The 22,226-nt window shown below is 41.4% G+C and overlaps 1 protein-coding gene across 5 annotated transcripts in view; it reads left to right on the top strand.

Moving 5' to 3' along the window:
• The first annotated feature begins 1,251 nt into the window (after positions 1-1,251).
• The window catches only part of gphna (gephyrin a), a 59,524-nt gene continuing 38,549 nt past the window's right edge, over positions 1,252-22,226 (top strand). For all 5 annotated transcript variants that reach the window (XM_018732801.2, XM_018732824.2, XM_018732808.2 and 2 more), the window contains exons 1-2: positions 1,252-1,369; positions 18,619-18,697. In XM_018732801.2, coding sequence (XP_018588317.1) covers positions 1,306-1,369; positions 18,619-18,697 — 143 coding nt within the window. In that variant the 5' untranslated portion in view covers positions 1,252-1,305. The remainder of the gene's footprint in view (positions 1,370-18,618; positions 18,698-22,226) is intronic.

Here is a 22,226-nt window from a genome sequence, read left to right as displayed (position 1 = left end):
CTGCTCCACTACCCCTTTCCTATGATGTGGTTCTCACTGAGCAATCTGCAGTCCTTCTTTTACAAAAATCTTTGATTTACTTCTTTATGGGAAGATCTTCCTCCTGCACGATGAACTAGATTGTCCTGCTTCGACTTTTTTAAAATTTAAAATGGACATATTTTTGTTTCTTGATGCTGCTGCCATGGAATTTACACAAATGACTATTGCCAGCAAATAGGAAGATGTGTTGTGTTCAGATCATAGTCTGACGGTATGAAAAATTTAGAACATGCATGTTAATAAGAATTTATCTGAAGTTCACACACACAGAGTCTACAGCCGCTTGTCTCGAGTGGGGTCGCGGTGAGCCGGAACCTAACCCGGCAACACAGGGCGAAAGCCTCGAGGGAGAGGGGATACACCCAGGATGGGACGCCAGTCCATCGCAAGGCACCCCGAGCGGGACTCGAACCCCCAGACCCACCACAGAGCAGGCCCCAGCCAAACCTGCCGTGCCCTCCCCAGCTGAAATAGTGCAGTGCAATATTTACTCTATTTTTGAAGACATACTTATGTCCTCTGTTGCTCCAGTGACATGGGAATGAATGACACCGGTTGTGACTGGTGGTACCTCTCCAGATCTGGGGTGCTGCCCCACATTTCCGACCACGGACACCGAACTTAGAAATACGTGCCTTCGCGAATATTCATGCAGAGAACTGAAACAGAAGTTGTTCTTTTAATCCCTATGTGAAAAGAAAAGGACTTGTTTGCACACAGAGATGCTCGCTCGGTCAGACTAAATATAGAAGCAGGACTTTAGCCTCGGGATTGAGCTTTACAGGTCAGATTGTGAACTTCAACCAGGGCTTGTGAGCAAATGTTACCTACAGTGCAGATCCACACTATATTAAAATCCATTTCTTCAAAATGTTATGAGCAAATGGACCCAAAAAGCATTTATTTCACGTTTTATGTAATATCCAGGATAGGACCTAGTATTGCAAATACAGCAAACATTATTTTCATTATAACTCAATTGTAAATTATGTGCAATTCGCAGACTAATTTATATAAAGTTCATTTGTACTGTATAAAGAAATTGTGTAAGCAAGGTGATTTGTTGCGTTTAAATGGCATTACTTTACTTTTACCTTACTTTATACAGTACTTAAGCGCTAAGTTAACGTGATATCGGCGATCGACTTCTCTCGCCTGTTTTCCCTCCTCTCTCTCCCTCCACTCCCCTCCCCCTGAGTTTGATGCGCTCGACGCTTGACTCCTGCCGCGGCTCCTCAGTGCTGGGCGACAGCGCTGCTAAACATGGCGTCGGAGGGGATGATTTTAACGAACCACGACCACCAAATCCGCGTCGGAGTGCTGACAGGTAATTGAAAAAACGTCTGGAATCGATCGTTTTCGCCGTGGTGAGCTGTGTGGTGCGATGTAGTCCGGTTGTCCTTGTTGTGCTGTTCGCCGTTGCGGTTTATTCCCGCGGTTCTTTCGCATCTGTCTCCGAGCTCCACCGCCACTCAGTCCAGCAGCTCCTCAGATTCATTTCATCATGCTCTTCCCGGAGGTCCTAACCTCCTCGACAGGTTTTATCGGGCTCGGAAAACGTACGTTTCCTTCGCCACCTAAACACACATTTCACAAACGGTAAGGTGCAGGTTTTTGAAACGGTTAGAAAACAGTTCGGTGTGATGAATTATTCATGTCCCGTCAGCGCGAGCGCGGGCGCGCGCCGGCCGTCCTGACAGCGGCTTCGTTAGCTGTCCGTGCTAACAGCGGCAGTCTCACTTCTATTAAATATAAGGCCGTCACATTCACCACCATCATCATCGATGTCAGTGCAGACGCTTCGCTCTATATTCAGCATTTCAGTAAAAACTATATGAAGTGTAGGTCATCACGCTCATCATAAATAATAAATATTTAAATTTTATGATTTTTTTTAAGCGTACGATTGTTTGATTTGTCCTGTGTTCTAGTATTCAGATCCTTTTAATTTTCTAATCATTATGATAATTATATTATTTAACATGTTTACATGCTAGTCCGCTATAGTATGTGTGTTTTCTTTCCGTGGTTTATTGTTAGATATGAGAGGAAAAAAACGGTAGTCGGATATTGGAATTTGCGAAATGAAATCGTGATGTCTGACTGAGGTCAGTAGACAGTTTTTATTTACAGTATATGTTTTCCTCAGCTACGCCGGTGTTCTTTCCCTGTTTGGACACTGTGATCCAGTTCCTCGGCTTCTGTCTGTCGAGGCGATAGATAAACCATTCAGTTAATCTGTCATCTAGTGTTTTTTATCGTGTTTGTCTCCAACATTGTCCGCCAACCCGTTTCTGGGGAAAAGAAAATAAGAAAAGCTTATGCGACGTATAGAGAGCATTGTAACAGAGCGATGTGGCAGGGAAACCCCGCACTCCCCCCTCCCTGATCCCCTCCTCCCTTTTTTTTTTGTCCTCCCCCCCCTGTTCAGGTTTCTACAGGAGAGAAAGCTCTGTCTGTCACGCGGGGTGCTGAATGGAGCACCCAGTGCCCGTGGGTACCCCAGATAAGACCCCCAGCAGAGGAGGCTTCTCGCTGACTCAGGAGGACACATGGGTTGTGGCAAAGGGATTCCCCTGTAGATGTGAAGAGTATTCTCTTTACCGTTTGCACACACACGCACGCTCCCTTTTATGAAGACACAAAGTGCAGTGTTACTTCCTGGCTTGATCCTCTTCATGGTCTGATGTTCTGACTCGGTACGCAAGTGCAAGCTTTGCGATGACAAACGTTGCCTGGCCACGTGTGAACGATGGGGCAGCAGCGTCCGTGCGCCTGTTCTATGCGCGTGAGAGATTGAAGAGGTGCGGCTGCAAGGTGGTTATAGATGGATCAGGAGAAAGATGGCAAAAATAAATTACTGGCTTTTATGCGGGAAAATGTGTGACTTCGCATTTTAGGGTTTTGATCAAATACATTTTTGCACACTCTGGCTATTTTTCCCTTGTTTCTTTTTGGGGGATTGGGAAAATACATAGGTAACTTCGTTTGTGCTGTCCATGATCCTGTGCTCGTACCATTTTACCATTAGCAGAATCTGCTTGGAGTTGACTTTTAACGCTTCCAGCAACCCCTCTTGGGATCAGGGCAGGTCTTTATTTCTTTTTCTTTTGTGGTCTGATGTAGTTTCACTGACTTGCACAGCTTTAAAACATCACATTCCGAACCACTGTGGAAAAGCAGCAATTAGGATTTTAACACAGGTACATGCAGATTGGACTTCTGGCATCTTTGATTGGTGCAAATGCATTTCATACATTTTCATTTAAGAGGAATTTATGCATGCAATTTTAAGTCTCATACAGATTTTAGGTTTTTGTTTTCCTGTAAGATTATATTAGGACAGTAATTTTGCTGTTGCCGTATCGGTGCTTGCAGTCACTTGGATTAGGAAGAGTAGGGTTGAGGAGACCCTTTTCTAGGCTCTGTCCACAGTGATAACCTCAAGTAAAGCATGTGAGTAACTGAGCACTTGTGGTTTTGGTTTCCTTTTCATGCGCTAAACTTAGTTATGTGACAGTATGCAAACAATCGCTACTCATTTTCAAGTGTTTAATATTTGACAATGTTTTTCATGAAAATTTGACCAATTACTCTATTTGACTTGTGCAGTATGTTCAGTATCCATTTGAACACAATTGCAAATATAATAAATTGACATGTATTCCTGTACTTATAAAGTACAGCATTATGTGCTTTGCTGAAAATGTATTGTTGTGCACTATTTCCCATTTTCTTCAGATGATGATTGATTATTGCTGTATCGATTGTACTGTTCTTTAAGATGTTTTAGCCAGGCAGCTCAGGGCAGGGTAAATTTCTTTGTACCAGTAATAAGTGTTTGCCAGCTACATCTAGGCATCCCCAAACCCCAGTGTTATTGCTGATGCTGGATCCAGTTCCTGGATATCCCAGACAAACAGCACAGTTCGCATAGTGGTAAATTGCCAATGAAAAGGTTCAGTGGGGGATTTCATTCCTAAGGCAGACAACAGATGCCTTTTTTCTTATTCTTTTTATATTTGTTTATTTTATTTATTTATTTATTTTTTTTTAGCAATAACAAGGCAGAGAACTTGAGCCTCTTGGATTTGCGTGGGTGGATTTCCAAAGTTATATCTTGATCTGTAAACCACAGTTTGAGAATATAGTATAATTTTATACAGGTTTGTCCAAACAATTATAGAGAAATGAATGATCACTTTGAGGCCTTCATTGCTCACAGCATTTCTTCCAAGTGTTCTATTGTTATTGCTCACTGAAGATGTGCACCTGCTTAACATCCAGCATCATGTGCTGTTTGACGGGTCAGATGACATGCATCTTTAGACCTTCCTTGTTTTTTTTTTTTTTAAATATCACCTCTTTGCAGAGTGGTCACTGATAGTTGGCTGGTATGTGGTAGATGTCCCCTAAAACTAAGCAGTGGCTGTTAGAGTGGTACCACTGTCTGTTTTATATATTTTGTGCTACTAATAAGATCTGCAATTTTTCATTGTTTTGGTTTCATCAAGGCAAATCCCGGTGTTTGATTGTGCTGAAGAGTTTTTTTCTTACCATCCCAGAAAGTTTTATCTCTGCCTTTGGGATGTGATATAGGTTTTTCTGATCTGGACAGCCGCTGTGGAAGAACATGTCACTGTTGCTCCTAAAATGAATACTTGCTTGTTATGTGATTCATTAGAATCATTTAAAATCCATCCCATTGTGAAATGTTTCAACAAACTGGGATCAATGGAAGAGGCTGTGAATATCAAGGGTCACTATTAGTTTACATTTGAACTGAAATGTTATATTAAATACTATGTTATATTCATTTATAGATATTTCTGTGCATACACTGTGGGTTTATGCTTATTACTTGTCATTTGATTTTATTGTTTTTTTCTTCCTCTGTGCCTCCTTTGTTAAATTTTTATGGTTCATTCCCAGGCTGTCAAACTTGGAAAGCCTAGATGAATTTTTTGCTCTGTTTCAGTCTAGCTATATTTTTAATATTGCTATAAAGGGTGCAAGAGTGTGGCTTGGGGTGTGGATTTTCTGGGTGCAGGTAGTCTTTCGGTGGGTTGTTACCAAGCACACATAAGCACCTAATGACAAAACAAAAATAATAGCAACACCATACTTAATGCTGGCTTAGCAGAGGAAAACAAACAATTCAATTTGGTAGCTTATGTGCCAGGTTTTTTAGGAATTAGAGGGCTTTGTCACTGAAAGTTCTCTCCTGGTGCCAGGCTCATGTCAGCTGTTGTTCATGACGTGGTAACATTTTGGTACATATGTGGCTATACAGCTGAGACGGTACAGGCCTCCTACACAAGTATTCTCACTTTGTGCAGCAGTGACCTGCATATCAGAGGTGTTCCATTTTGGACAAGCATCTGGGTTACCTTCGATGTCAGTTTGATTTTAGTCTCACCCTCAAAGAATTTTCTTAAGAATCTTAAGATTTGTATGATGGAATTAATAACACATTTCCAAAAAAGGGTTTCTCAGTTTTTTTTAAACGTCATTTTTAACTATCCGTGACTTTGTCTGTTGCCAAAATAAAATGAAAGTAGAGCTAAAAAACATCAGTCAGAAATGTTGAAGTGAGATGATCTGTCTCTGGTGCATTAACTGAAGATTTCGCTTAATGTATGATATTAATAGACCTCAACCCAAGTAAACGTGCATAAATGCACTCACATTATTTAAAAAATAATCATGTTCATTTATCTGAGTATTAATAAATAACATAGACCATATAACACCAAAACTATTTTCAAATTTGTTATGGAGAATATGTTTCAGCTGACTTCTGCTCTGTCTCTCAGACCATTGTTACATTCAAAATTGCTTTCCAGATTAGTTTCTCTTTTAGGACAAATCTTTAAATCCATATAGCAACTGTCAAGAAGCACTTTGTGGTTCTAGCTAATGTCATTAAGATTTTATACTGTAAAATGACCTAAGATGACATTTCAGAGTTACAGATGGTTGCTGTACTTCTGTCCAGCCATAAATTCTTGATGGTCATTCCCACTGATTATCATTTTATTAGTCTGTAAAATATGTTGCCAAAACTGTTATCATTATTAGTGGACTAACTTAGTTGGTTTAAATTTTGTAGCAGTTGTGTGGTATCTATTCCTGAGGAGAAACTTTGCAGATTACATTGAAAGGGTTTTATTTTATTAGTTAACAAGGTATTATTAAAAGATGCATGTGATCTCATGAAATGTTTATTGGTCTAAATACAGGTTGTTAAGGAACTGGAATTTCTAAACATTTTTAAAATGTCAAAAATAAACCCATCCTATGCTTTACTTTGTGCTCATACTCCAGAATTGACAAAACCGGACTTCCTGCTTCCCTTAGACTCGCATAAGGAACTTCCTGTCCTCTTTCCTGATGTCTATTCATCAGAGAGCGACAGCTACAGCCTGCTGAGGGCTGACACGCTTGAAACACTGCAAGATCCATTCATAACAGGTTTACACTATAGAACAGTGTTTATGTTCACTGCTGTAATATTTTTAAAGCTAGAGAACCACTGATACTAAGTCAACTGGGAGGATGGCCATATTCACTATACAAGGCTCGTTTGTATTGGATTGGGTATGGGATTACAGTGTTTGTGTTGAATTGTGTCAGTTGTCTTCAGAGGTGGCTGTCATGTGCATTTAGCTCTGCATGAGGTCCAGATGAAGCTTTAATGGCCATCAGTGCGTGACTGTCAACTGGGTAAATGACAACAGCCACCCTTTGGGCAGTTGTGTCCTTTTCTGTAGACAGGTCAGGCTTCTTACAGGATCTGTAGATCTGACAGCCTGTATAGAAACTAAGAATGAAGTTAATGGTGTCAGAACTGAGCAGATACAGATCTTACTGACAACAAGAAAAAGCAAATGAAACAGTCCTTATTACCTCTTTTAGACCTGTAACAGAATCAGATAATCATAGTTATTAATTAAATTTTAGCATAACGTTGGTGAAGATTTATTTTGGTCTGGATATTCCCCACTAAAAGTTTTTGGAAAATACTTGTTAAAGACCTGTTACACAGTTTTTTACTCATACAGACCGAAACTTATTGTGAATCATTTTGCAAGCCTGTTACAAGTGTTTCCTCATTTAAAAAGTGAGGTTGTGAGAGGGGTGAGTGGCAAAGTATATCATGGTGAAATTTATATTTTCTCTCGTAACCCATTTAATTCTTGCAGGGAACATTACCTTTCAGCATTTGAGTTGTTTCTTGTTCTGAAACTACATTTCTATTGTCTTTGATTAGGGGATTCTTTTGGTGTGTCCGTTGCGTGTGCTGTCTATGCACTGGCTGTCCTTGCTGTGTCCTTGTAGAGTGATTTGAATTCACAGTGTGAAATTTGCAGAGGCCTCTCCTGTGGCTCAGCTAGTTCTCAATTTCAGGCGGTGGTCTGCTCAGACTGGGTTGTGATCCAAGCCCAAGTGCATTGTATCATTTGCCAACAGTAATTGGAGGTTCCTTATTGCACAAACAGATTGGACTTTAAAACATATTGTGTGTCATGGAAGTATGTATGGAGTAGTCATACAGGGTTTGCACCACCTGAGAGAGAGACCACAGAGAAAAACATGACTCTGGTGGCAACCTAGTCTTTTATGAGCAAAAATGAGCTGAAAACGTGTCACTCGAGAGACAGAACACTCCAGATATGGTGCTGGAGAAATTGAATTTATTTCACATTGTGACTCCATATATGCTTTGACTTTGATTTTCTTCATGGAAGTAGAGAAATAAAAGGGCTAATCTAGCGGTACACATGGGAAACTTGCATCCAAGTGGCTCGTCATAAATGTTTCACTGCTGGAGTAAGCGGGTAGCGTTGTATTAGTATCCACACGCACAATGGCTGCAACTGCTTGCCCCAAGCGGGGTCGTGGCGAGCCAGAGCCTAACCCGGCAACGCAGGGCGCAAGGCTGGAGGGGGAGGGGACACACTCAGGATGGGACGCCAGTCCATCGCAAGGCACCCCAAGCAGGACTCAAACCCCAGATCCACCAGAGAGCAGGACCCGGCCAAACCCACTGCACCCCCTGCATTAGTACCATGATCTTGCAATTAAAGGACCTGGGTTTGAATTCCTGCTGTTTATTTTGTGCCCTTGAGCAAAATTTTTGTTCTCCCCTTTTGTTCTTTTTGCTAATGAGTGTATTCATTGTCACTATGATTGAGTCCATCCATCCGTTTGCTGGTCACTGTCTTCTTCTTTTCCTTTCAACTTTCCTAAACATTATCGTCTTTTCGAGACAGTTTAAGCATTGTAAATGGCTTCCGAAGTATGATACCTTTGGACGTATTGCATGAGCAAGGTACTTACTCCGGTAAAAGTTACAAAGCTTCATGTGGGTAAGGGGGTAAATAACTAATTAGGTTAGTGGGCGAAGATAACAATGCAAGTCGCTTTGGAGAAAAATACATCTAAGAAAACAAATATAATTGTCCTCTACACAGTCTTATTTCAAGGCCCGTGCTTTGAGGAGAGCATAAGACACAAGTGACCAGCTGTTAAACTCGTCATTGGTGTAAATGCATGCCACAGTAAGCTGCTGTCCATGGTCCTGAACCATCTTTTGACAGAACTGGTGGAGAATGCAAGCCTTGTTTTCCACTGGCACCTTCTCTTGCTACACCAGAGGAGCTGTCCAGGTTTGCTGTGGTCTAGGTTCCATCTGTGTGTAGGTCACTTCTGATATTTTAAAATCTAGATATGCTGTTGATGTCTGGATTCTCTTTTATTAAATGTGTAATTGCCAAGGATGATTTACACCGTTCTCTACATGTACAAGATTCAGTGACATTTTGTATCTATTCTTGCTTTAGCTAATTAAAGTAACGCAGCCTGGCGATGGTCTTATAACTTGCCATTTAATTGCTGTGAAGAGTTAGGTGCTATTTTTGTAAATAGTGTTGGTTTGTAAGCTTTGTTGTCCGTTGGTTTCTTTCTGTGTTATGACATAGGCACTGGAGTGAAATATTTGTGTTTGTTAAACATAAAATAATATGTTTTGAGGGGTTCTGTATCAAGTGGATTTACTTAATGGTTATTCCCATAATTTGTATGGCTGATCACCTCTTCTATCATTAAAAGCCAAAGTAATTTGTTTCATACAATAAATTCAGATCTCACATAATTTTAAAAGATTAGGTTGCCAAATGGTCACAATTATTATGCAACATTTGTAGGATTTGTGCTTGAAATGTGCAGATCCAGTAGTACTGTTGGATGAAGTAGTGTATTTATTTCATTAAAAACTCATTAAATTTCATTCATTTTTAGTAAGGCTTATGCTAATAAAAATCTCATGCTATATATATTTTAGGTTTGTGCCAATCAAAAACTATAAACTTGGCTAACTATACAGTTGTTTGTTAATAGCTTGCGTTAAAGAACTCTTTGCCTAATGACAAAGCATTTTGATACAGGGAAGTGTCTTTAAAGAATGATGTATCTGTATTGGAAAGAGAACATCTTGGGTTTTGTTTGTCCTCTGATAAAGCACAACCAAGCCGCCCGTGTAATCATCAAGTGGCAAAACAGTGCAAGTGTTTTAAAATGACATTAAAAAGCATTTCCCAGAAAAGGAACACTGGTCCCTTAAATATAACCTTGTCTTAAAGTTTCCAGGTTGTATCAGTGTGCAGGATTGTCCTTCAGCTTTGGAATAACTGGGCCACAAGAGGTGACATGTATGTTTTTTGTTAACTTCTTGAGGGACTCTCTTTGACAGCCCCTGGGTTTTTAGCACAACTCAGTGCCCCAGACCCAGTCAATGGTTTTTTAATTTATTTATTTTGGTTTTGCTTAATATGTGATTGGGTGCTGGTGCTCAGCTCCCTATGAAAAAATAATAACCAACACCATTTTTTAAAATTCTTTTAATTATGCTTTTATTTCTTATTACACTTGTATTGATTATTTGTGAATTTTTTGTGATGTGTGGCATTAAAGTAGGGATTCAGTAGTTGCAGGTGAGCAACCTACACTGCTGTAGCTTTGGGCTGGGTTCTTTATTTGGGTTTCTTATTTATAATGTGCCGTAAATACTCCTGCCAGGGGACTCAGAATGCGTAGGCACATGCACAAGGCATCCTGGCTCAACAGAGAGAAAGTGCTGTCTGCAATCTGCTCAGTGAGGGGGAGACAGACAGACAGACAGACAGACAAGGCAGTCCTCTGTTATTCGTGTCTGAAAAACTCTGCTGTTGCTTCCTGATCCATCCAGGTTGCTGACATTTACATTTATTGATTTAGCAGACACTTTTCTCCAAAGCAACATACAACTCAGTGTAAACAAAAATGCATTTCACAGCAGACAATGAATTATAGAGGCAAATATGTGAATCTCATTGCACACTCATTTTTTCTAATACCTCAGATTTCTTCAGTGGATATCACAGGAATGGCTGCGTACAGCATGGTGCGCCGCGTCATGTTTGACTTACCAACTAACTGATCGAGAAATGAACCAACCCTTGGTTCCAAATTAAGTTTGTAAGTAGGGGACTAACTGTATTTTTGCTATATGTGACTATGTGAGTGCCTTTCTGTTTTTTTCTTTTTTTTTAAATCTAAATAATTCAGCTTTATTTTCCAAAATGTCCCTCAACATATTTGCTTCAAACTGATCATTTAAAATGTAAGATTTCCAAGAACCAACCGTCATTTCTACCTGCGATGCAACAGGAGGGTCATTCATTCTTATTCCAGACACTAGGCTGGTAAATCATTTTTTCACAACATGGGCATATCCATCTTTGAATTTATTGTTTGATATCCTACAACGCATTGTTATGCTTTTAGTTGAGGGTAGTGCTCATTATATAGTCATAAACAGGCACCCACCGTTCCACCCACCAAACCAGTGGGAGTTACTACTTTTCTTGCATTGAGGAGAAGCAGGTAATTGTCAGAATGCCTGTGCACTGGGTGGGTGATTGGGAGAATTGGGAAGAAGATGCAAAAGTGCCTTTCATATAGACACCTTCAAAGTTTAATGGCAGTATTTTTGATACCATCGTCCTTTCTGGGTGTTTTTTTTTATGATCTTTACTGTACCCTCGCTTGGAAAGCAGGGCTTTTTGCTTTGTTAGCCAGCAGTGATAGATTGGCTGTTTTTCTCAGACATTGGTGAGCAGAGTAGACTGAAGGAGCTGCATAGTTATGGGAATATGAAGCTGGAATGTAATTGCCACAGCCATCCAGAGGATTGAATGTAATGAAGGTGCCTGCTGACAGGCAGTTTCATTAGTGATGCCGTGCCTCTCGCAGTTGGATACTCTGTCTAAGCACCGGGGTGCCATGTTCAGGAAACTAAGTAAAGAGTTGTTTCAGGGATGTAGGAACACCAATCTACCACAGCACTATGGATTTAGGGTTCAAGGTGAAGGTGTGTGTTTGGGGAGCCAGTATAATTACCAATTTAGGTCACCTATGTAGGTCAACGAAAGTGCTAAGTGTTTCAGTTTAGTAAATGAATGGAAAATTATGTTAAATAAATTCTGGGTGTTGGACAAAACTATTCTCCCAGAATTCATGGGAAACAGCAGGGATAGAGCAGTACTCTCTTTGGTCATTCCATCAAATTTGACCCCTGTCCATTATCCTTATGTTGCCTGAATAATGGGTAACGAAAAAGCTGTCATTTTTATTTCACTTAAATATCTTTGCAGATGGGCACCCAGTAAATTAATGGAAAGTATGATTATGTCTGTATGTGACTTCACCCTTGAAAGAACCTGAGTTTAGCAGGTAAAAGTGAGATTAAATACATTGCATTTTTTCATTTTTTTGAGGTTTATGCCTCTGTCAAACCAGAGGGAAATGCAATCGGCTCAAGGTTTGCTCGTTACATTTTTAAGATCGGAATTCAAAAGATGATTTATTCTTGTCTTTATGCCAGTATTTTCATATAATGTGATGTCATACAAAGTGAGTTTTCTTTTGTATGAAGTGCCCTTTAAAACATCACATGATAATACTACTTCAGACCTGGACACTAATGTTAAGAGGTAGAGGACATGAAAGGGAGGTTTTGGTTTATTACAGAATTCCAGAGGAGAGCTGAATTATGCACGCTTTTACTTTAAGCAGACAAGCTTTCGTGTTAAACTTGGGTCACTATGGTTCATAAATTCCAGACAGGCCACTTGGATCTGGCTGACTTTGCCGTCTACTGGCTCAGCTCATGGAGCTGAAATCTAAATTACACACCCGTTATGTAATGACATGCATGGACACAGGATGGGGACAAGGGGGAAGTTGGTGGGGTGGGGGATGACAGTAGGTGAAATAAAAGACGAATGGAAGCATAGATCTATTACTGACAGCCCTATGTGACTGCATGTGCCTGAGAAAATGGCTTGGAATGTGTATCCTGGGGTGAGCTGGGAGGTGTGCAGAGAAGAAATTTAACCAAAAGCTGGAAAAATGTAAGGAATGTTGAATGGGGGTCAGTGAGAAGGTAGATTGATGCAAAACAGGTGGGAGTGTGTTACGGTGAGGTGGAGAAGGTAGGGGATGATGGGAGCAAAGAAACACGAGCAATAGTCACTTTCAATAAAATGTCTCCATTTTCTACCACTGCCTTGTATACTGTATTTTCAGCAGCTTAATGTGTAAGCATCTATTGAATATTTATATTACCATTAATAAAACATCAATATCACAGCGGGATTTGTGGGACACAAGTGTCGTTGTTTCCCTTTGATTAAAAGGAATTTGTCCAGGTAAGCATTGTGTGTGTATGTGTATTTTTTTGTGCGCCTTTGTGTCTGTGTGCTTGAACCATGGCATTGGTTTCAGTTTTGAGTCCCTGTTTGCCTGCTCTGCCTTTGACTGTGTATTACATGTACAATCTGCAGTTGCACGACAGCACATGCCGGACTGATGTGTGACTGCAGAGCTGCACATGCATGAGGTCTGCGCCAACCCGTGGGCGTGTGAGACGGACTGCATTCTGCTGAGTAATTCCTCAGGGCTTGGAGCCTCTGATCTTTTATTAATCCAGGCAGCAGAAGATGGTTTTGTTGAATGAATTACACCGTGGCGCAAACCATAAACACTCACGGCTAGGTTGAGTTTCCACTTTTTCCATCCTTCTCCTGTACATCGAGATTGAACAGTGTAGACATTAAGGAAAAACTGATCATGCATTGAAGAAAGTCGTTTCAGAGCTCTTTCTGTCTGCTTGAACACCATTACCATCCAGCAGGATTTGTACCACTGATATAATTCTTTGCAGCAAGTCTGAGTGTCAGGCCAGTGTGATTGATTTCAAAACATTTGGCTCTAGTATTTGTACCTTGGTTTTCTCAATTTACGATCATAGTTTGAGCTGGAAGTCAGTTTGTAACTCCAAAATCCAAATTCACTTTGAGCACTCATTCACAATCCGTACAAGTGTAATTATACAGACATCTTTCTATCAGTTTGCTGGTCAAGTTCTGTAAAAGCCTCTGACAAAGCAATAACAAGTAATCTTTGTAAGACTCCTTGAATATTTCTTATGGTCAAATTTAACATTGAAGTAATAAAAAAAGAATTAATGAATTTGATGTGTCTTTTCCACAGCCTGCTGCTCAGTCAGGACAATTGACCTAATTGTCAATGTTTGTTAGGTTCTGGCCACTTTTAACTGTAATGCAATACTACTACGGTAATACAAGTTGGATTCAGTAAAAGTCTTTGATAATGCATTTACTTTGCTTAAACGTAGACTTCTTTAGCACTTGAATTAAATTAAAACTGTGCTAAAAATTAAAACATAAAATATGTTTTTTCCGCTTCTGTTTAATGCAGATTGTTGACCGATGCATTAATTATTTAGCAAATGCTTTTATCGAAAGTGACATACAGCTCAGCTCATACATAAGCATAAATGTTTTATTATGAGTATCCCATGAACATACACATTTTTATCTTGTTACTGATCATCAGCACTTACAACAAAATGGAGCTGTGAACACTATGGAAGGGAGTTGATTAACTCTGATCCCAGACAAACTGTTTTGGCAATAAGCCAACAAATGGTTAACCACAGAAATGCAGGTAATTTTTTACTCCATAATAAATTTTACAAAGCATAAGAGTGATTAAAATGCTATTAAAAATAAATAATCTGGGGAATAGTTTTTCTGGAAAGTCTTCATAATGTGAGGGGCCAGTGCACTTCAGTGTGTTTGGAGATTTACAGTGTTGGATCTGTGCTGTTAGGGATATAGAAGGTTCTTCTGTTTTTGTGGTCCCTCACTAAATGAAATGGCCACTGCTTCTGTATAGCCTCAGTAATTCTGGTAAAAGTTAAGTAGATCTTCAGTAGAGACAGGAGTGAACTACTGGATCAGTTTTAGTGAAACTGAAGAAGTTTAGGACAAGGGAGTCTGATGTGGTTTCGGCAGGATCCATTTCTGTTACGGCCTTCGCCATACTGTTGTTTTGGCACTGTTTCACCAAGACCGTGCCAGGAGATCTGTACTTGGAGCACAGCTGTAGCAAAACCACAGTTCCCGTCCAGCTGCAGTGCAGTGCCGAATGTTAGGCTAGTAATCGCTTTTAATTTTATTACATTTTCCAGCATCCTTCTGCAGAGCAGGCCCATTATCACATTCCCAGTATTACGTAAGCCACCTAATTTAGATCTGACATGAAATAAATGAAAATCAAGCTATTGGGTGGCTCCGTCTTGTGGTTATAAATAGCTTTTCTTGTGAAACGCTTATCTGAAAATGTGTTGTACAGGGAAGATGCTTTGAAATGCAGCCCTCTGATTAAGATCCTATTGTTGTGATCCTGAGAGCCCCCCCATCCCTCAAGTCCATGTATCTGCTTCTTATACAGTGAGCCCAAAGGATCTGCATGTACTTGTCACTGATCTGTACATCACTCCAGATTGAAGGGTTGAGCAGAGCTGACCGTGCACATGCTCATTAGCCAGCCCCACCTCCATTGCCTCGCCTCTTCACGTTCCATCTTCCCTTCACGTGTCCTCATGAATCCAAATTCGTACACACAGGCAACAGGGGCTGCCCTATTGTCTTGAGTCGGCAGGAGCAGGGCAGTGGGAGAGCAAGGAAGAGGGAGTCTTTGGGAAAAGTGGCAAAGGGGTGGCATACAAAAGGGGGGGCAGTCACTCTGAAGATGAGGGATGAGCTCCCATCTCAACCCTTACTCATCATTAATACGGTTGCTAAGATACGATGAGCTTATGTTTGATTAAGATGTCTTCTGTTGTTTCTGATACTATATTTTGTTTTGCACAAAAAACCACTTATTTAGAAACAAATTAGCGATTAGGAAATTAGTATCTTTAATTTTTTCCCTTCTTTTACTGGTGTTGTTTTAATAAATCACAAAGCTTGTGTTTGTTGTCCCAGATACTGTTGTAGTGTTTATGCGCTCTTTGCAACACGTCAAAGTGTGGCTTTCTTCTTCAGTGTGTGCCAGCAAAGCATGTACATAATCTGAATCATTTTAATACGTTTAATCTTTTTAAGAGATGCTTTTCTCTTAATATACATGTACAATAAGTGCATTAAGGAACACTAGAGCTCATAAGCATAAATAAAAACTCTGCAGGTGATCTACACTCATAGCAGGATTGCCTTGACATAGGAAAGGTATATAAAGCTATGTAAAAAATGCTTAGCGCATCGAAACTGGTTTTTGTTTTTAGGGTCTTTGTATTAAAGTACACTAAAAGAGCTTGGTTTTGAATTTTGAAGGAAGGATGGGATTGAAATAAATGAATATTTATTAATATCCAGCATGTACTGTAGGGGTTAGAGCTATGGCCTTTTATGCAAAAGATATGGGTTTGAATCCCCCTACTGTAAAACTCTTGATTAAGGTACTTACTCTTGGTTGCTCCAGTGGAGGAAATTGCCCATCTGTATGAATGGGTAAATCATTGTAAATAGCTTAGTGCACAGATCCTGCATTGTAAATCACCATAGGGACAGCAGACAGCATTGTGGTGGGAGCTTCTGCCTTTGAATCCAAAGTTTGCCGGTTCACATCCCACCTACTGCTGTAGTGCCCTTGAGCAAGATACCCTCAGTTACTCCAGTAAAAATGACAAAGCTATATAAATGTTGTTGTAATTGTCATTGTCAATAGCCAAGTCTTGTAAGTAACTTGGAAGAAAAGTATTCGTAATATTCACTAAATGAGTAAATTTAAACATGGACAACGTTGCCAGCTAAATAATGGTTAATATTTGCAAGATTTCCACAATAATTACTGGATTTGGAGAAGCACAACTCCGATTGTGCTGATATCACTTAACAGTTCTGATGTCATCTTGGTCGCTATACATATTCTGTATTTTAATGCTGGTGCAGCCCGGATCTTGTACAGTTTGGTTTTTAAGAGGGAGTTTTATATTTCATGTCATTTTGGTTTCGTATGCTTTACGGGTTTACGTGTTTTTCTTTTTTGTTGCTTTTTTTTTCAACAAACACACTCAGAACTGAAAGGTTGTTTGCATTCCTCCCAGCAACAGGGTTTCATGAGACAAGGTGCTATAAGTGTTGGCAGTTTATGCCTTCTCATCTGGAGTGCTGCACACCCTAGGCTCTGTCTATGGAAATGAGGACTTGGTCCTTTGGTCCTTGTTCTCTGCACCCTGAAATAGACCCTGCACCTGCCCACCTCTGACTCCACGCCTGAGGTAGTCTGTACAATTCTGCTGCTGTGACAACGCAAGGGCATGGTGGTGTTGAGAGGTGTCTACCTACCCTCTTCACTGCCTGGCCCAACTGTCTATGCTGCCATACCGGCATGTCTGACCCAGCTCTCTGCGCTGTATTGCTTAGCCCAGTGTCCGACACAGCTGTGCTGCACCATCTCTTACACACCTGGCCTTCAGCACCTGACCAGGTTGTTCACAGCATCTCAACCACATTGTCTGCGCTGTCTGACCCAGCCATTTGTGCAGTCTCGCCCACGCTGTCTGTGCTCTGTCACACTACTGTCTGTGCAGTCTGAGCTGCCTTGTCTTTGCCATCTGAAGCACCTTTCTGCACAGGGTGTGTGAAGGAGCTTTGGGCATTAGTTTAATGGTGAAGGTTGTGAGTTTGTGTACCAGGAGAAACCTTTCTGTTTTACCCTTGAGGAGGGTACCTAAGCCTGAACAGATTCAGGAAGAAAGCCTGGTATAGTAAATGTAAAAGCATTAATGATAATCTTACAGGTGGCTGGACTTGAGAGGCTTGAGGACCTCTTTTTTTTTTTTTTTTTTTTTTTTTTACAGTGGTGCACCGCGCATGCTCATTGTGGGTAGGCATCTATTTTGTGGTGCTGAGTTTGGTGAGTGCCAGGCCCCTCTAGCCTCACAGGCGAAACTTTGCACGCAACTGGCCACTGAACCGCAGCAGCAAATGACCCAAGGCCAACGTTGATCTCTTCCGGCACGCCTTCCGCGGAGCAGCCGGGCCTCTGCAATCAAACAGAGCCTCGGTGCCGCATTCTCCTGGCTCTCTACGCACACTAATTGGTCCATCCAGAGAAGGGTTTAAAATTCCTGTCAGCCCCCCACCAGCCCCCAGAGCTCAAGTTTGACCTGAAAAGGAGCAGCACGGCGCTCAGGGTGAGGCAGCAGCCACAGTGTTGATGGAGCACTGCGTTTGCTCTCCTCCTTTCTCTCCCGTTTCCCTCCCTTCATCTTACACTTGTGCACGGGGGCGGGGGAGTTTAAGCTGGATCTTCAGACACCGGTGACGTGAATGTTCTTTTGAAGCCTGTTCCCAACTGCAGTCAGATTCAGTCGCTTTTTCTCTCCCTCCCTGCTCTCTCTCTCTCTTTTTCTGTCTTGCCTTGACTGTCTGTCTCTGTCCATCTTTCCAGCTCCTGCGTTTGCTGTAGGCAACAGTTTGTAGCTCTTAGCAGGGGCTTCCATTCAGAGTATGGGTCTGCTTGCTTGGTAATCGAAGCTCTCCCCAGCACGTGCCTACACATTCATGAATACGTTCCTGCTCATATACAGGTACACACACAAACATATGCTTATGCAGTGCACAGGCACTTCCATGAATCATATGTGTACAAGTGCACCCATATTTATCTTGCACATGCACACACACACCTAGAGGGGAGGAGCCAGTGTGGACGCATCAGTACGTGTCAGAGCCACTATGCCATGCATCCTCTCGGCAAGCCGCTGCTGTTCCGCGTCTTTGATCGCAGGGCTATTTTTAGACTGTGGAGGGCAAGGGGGCAAGAGGATGCTGCAACAGCAGCGCAAGCCTTACACTCCCCGCTCATCTCAGCAGGCGCATGCCAAACCTTAGTTATGTATTTAACACAACGCATGTCGTTCCTCTGACGCTCATCCACGTGTCTGCAGTGTATAATCCTCTCTGTCTGTACAGACTGCCCGTCTCGGGTTCACACTTTAGATTCAGGTTGTGGCAGAACCCTTGGTGGTTTTTTCATCCTGTTGTGTGTGAGACTTGGGGTGATGGTGTAGGATTGTATAGAGTTTTTTTTTTTTTTGCCTTGGTGATGACGGTCACATTTCTGTCCCTCTTGCTTCCTGTCTTCTTCTTTGCACAGTGAGTGACAGTTGCTTCAGAAATCTGGCTGAGGACCGCAGTGGAATCAACCTCAAAGACCTCGTCCATGACCCCTCCCTGTGAGTATGCCAACCTGACACCCCTCTGTTCATATGTACAGCCCTCCCACTTCTGCTGAAACATATACCCTTTTGCCTGAGAGTAGGATTACATACAGTATAACACAGGACACACGATCTTCACTGAGTGTGTCCTTCACGTACCTCAACCCTCCTGTCCAATGTTACCACTGTCACAAGAACAGAACCACATCCTTTCCTCCCTCCTTTCCTGCAGCAACCCCTCAATGGAGCCAGGGGCCAATTACTACCGTGTAACATGTCATTTAAATAATTGATTAATCTCAGTCCAATTATGCTCATGCCACACTTGATATTTCAGGGAAGAATGTGACACCCTGACAAATCAGCGTGATGGATGGTGCATTGACAGTGCCAGTGTCTCTGCTGCAGTGTTAAAGGGACTTTCAGTGTAACTGTCACAAGCACGGTGTTGTGCAGCCAGTCAGTACCTATAACAAACAGCAGTGTTTTTAACCAAGTACAAGTTTTCTGTGAATAATAGGAAAGAATGGTCTATATAGAAAATTGCCATCTGAATTTTAGACCTTAAGTTTTCATTTGAGTCAGTAATTATTATTATTTACTAATTTAGCTGACACTTTTTTCAGCGTTACTTACAATGTTTGGTTTGCACACTAAGCTACGTAAAAAAAATTATTTACCCATATAGACAGCAGGGTAACTTTTACCCATTCAGGGTCAGTACTTTTCTCAGTGGTAGTACAACAAGAGCATAGATTTGAACCCAGGTCCTTCAACTGCAAGAAGACAACTCTAACCGATACTTATTCTTTGAAATGTTTCCGGTTGTTTCTGCCTGTGAACTTGGGTCCTGAGAGCCTGCACCTGCAGGGTGGAATGACCATTTTTTCAGGCTGATACAAGAGGTGGCAGTGTGTCTGTGACTGGGCTCCAAGGAGGGAATCAGGCCAAAAGGAGGTGCCAATCCATCAGCAGTCATTCCATCAATGTTGTGGACAGATATCTTCACGGCCTTCCTGTTGATGTACACCCCTTTCTTTCACACTCTGCCACATTCATCTCTTTATCATTACATTCATGGGAAGGCCAAGAAGATATCTGACCGCTTGTGTCACAGCAAGGTTAGCAAAATGTGTACACAGACGAACATACCAGCTGTCTATTTTTCATCTTCCACCTCACCCCACCACATTTGACACCTCTCTCTCACATTTCTCTCTCTGGTCTCAGGGATATCTGCCAAGAGCCCAGTGGTTCTGTTGTCGCCATAGGCGACTTCGGCTGTGGTGTCCCCTTGTCAGCTTCTAAATTACCAGAGATTGAGACAGCGGGGGGCACATCTTGGCAGCAACTTTCTTTTTGGTCCCAGTGTGCCAGGAGAAGACTGTTACAAGTTGCTACAGGTCCATCCACAGTCCTGTCATAGGACCGTGGGCGTCTACAGCTTCACCTGCTGCCGTTTGAGCTGATGTCAAGCCTGTTTGTGTGGTTACAACAACTTTTGTGTTGGTCTATACTATTTTCATGGAGCTGCACAGATCTCCAGTGTGGCTGGTGAAGCCACATAAGGTGAATAGTTCAGGCAGTGTTCAGTCCATTACATCTGACATACTCGATAACTGCTGCTGATGTATATCTTGCTTTCTAGTCTCTGGTGATGTCTGCCTTCCTCCCCTGGACTGGCTGACATACCTTAATTTTGGTTGGCATAGTGACTGATAATTTTTACAAAATTTGCCTTGATATATGGACTGATAATGTGTGCCTTAGCTTTTCTTGGTTTCACAATTGTTTTCCTGATGTTCATTTGGTGCATTTATAGAGTTAGTGAGTTTTAAAAGCAGTAAAAGGTTTTTATCAGTTCTTATAGTGATTATTTTGTGTTTTCTTTCTACACTTCTGTGAATTAAGAATGTGGTTCTTAAGAACCCGTACTGGTTTCGTTTTCTAAAATAAATTAGTTTGTATGCCCATGGAAGTACAGGAAGTGGGGAAAACAAGTAATGATCCCAGTTCCCTGATAGTGCAGATTGAGTTCTGAATTATATAACTGTGTAAAGTGCAATTATTCCACGGTTGATGACAAATGAAGTTGTCTGAAATGGGGCTAAAACAAATTAATCTCTCCTGTGGTTTCAATGTATTTTACTGTTAGCGATATTTGTGGTGCATTGTTGGAGACTTTGCTCACAAGTAGAAGTGGAGTGTGTGGAGAGTCATGTGTCTTTGAGATGTCTTTATGTGTGTACACATTCTGCTGCAACATGAAGGGTTAGATATCTTCTTGGCCTTCTCTGTCTCCAGAACAGTCTGCCCTGATGCTCGTGCTGGATAGAATGACAAAAGAGCAGGTTGGGTTGATGACTTGAGACATTCCAGTTCTGTGCACCTAGACAAAGCGAGGATACTCTTTTTCTCTGTCTTCCTCTGTCCTGCTGTCAGACAGATGTATCCTCAAACAAACCACTTGCCACAGTAGGGATTCAGAACACAGGTCTTGTCCTCCACAACATGTCACCATTGATTTCCTGTCATCACTAATTGAATTTCTGCTCCTCTGTCATTATTCTTTCAGACGTTTAATCTTGGGACCCTCTTGATTATTTTCTGGTTGAATATATACACACACACGGGCGCACACACACAAACGCACAGACTGGTTACGAGTGAATACCCATCACTTTCTCCATGAAGATATATAGGGAGAGACAGATGTTGGGTTTTTCATAGCCAGCCTTGCTAGCTCTTCCAGGCTTGCTTACGGGAAGGTCATTGAAAGTAACATTGCTCGTGTCATTTCTCTAAGTAAAGTTCTCCGCCAAGGGAGGAATTGCCAACCCGTAATACTGCTGAGGATGCTTCATTCCAAACGAGTGCTGCTGTGCACTGGCCTCCTGGAGCGCTCCATCCCAGTCGCAAGTTTTGTGAGCAGAGGTGGTTTCCTTGGAAACCAGATGAAAGACCACTGCTTACTTTGTGTTCCGCATCTCATTTTTAGTTCAAAAATAAAAAATCTCAAAGAGGCGATTTAAAATAATAATAATAAATAAATAAAACTGTAATGGCAGTAACTTTTGAAGCTAACATTTTGGCTGCAGATGCTGCTACACTTTTGAAATTGTATTGAAAGGAATAGAAAAAAAAAATCTCAAAATGAAACTAGTCTTTAGAGCTCGATTTAACATCAGTACTTTAAGAATGATCGATTAGTTGAACATCACACTTCCTGTCAATTTAAAAGCTTTTCAGTGCTGCTAGTTTCTTTTAGCTATACTCCCCTCCTCTTGCTCTCTTCTGACTATACTTCTGACAGCTGGAATAATCCCTAAGAATTTGCCTTGGTTAAGCCAGCAATTTGTGTTGGAACTATATAAAGGCCATGTTGTATCACTGTGCATTATATTTTGTGTTGGAGGTCTGTCGCTGCAGTTCGTCGTATTTCGGTTGTTTCCCGATGTTCATTCTTCTCGTGTAGTTGTTTGGCTGAGCTTGAGTTTTATGCAGCTACTCGTGTGATGAACATTGGTTCATATGGTGGAAAGAA

Source organism: Scleropages formosus, chromosome 15, assembly GCF_900964775.1.
Source record: "Scleropages formosus chromosome 15, fSclFor1.1, whole genome shotgun sequence".
Taxonomy (NCBI): Eukaryota; Metazoa; Chordata; class Actinopteri; order Osteoglossiformes; family Osteoglossidae; genus Scleropages; species Scleropages formosus.
Note: the sequence above shows the minus strand (reverse complement) of the source record. Positions and strands in the feature narration are given on the sequence as shown.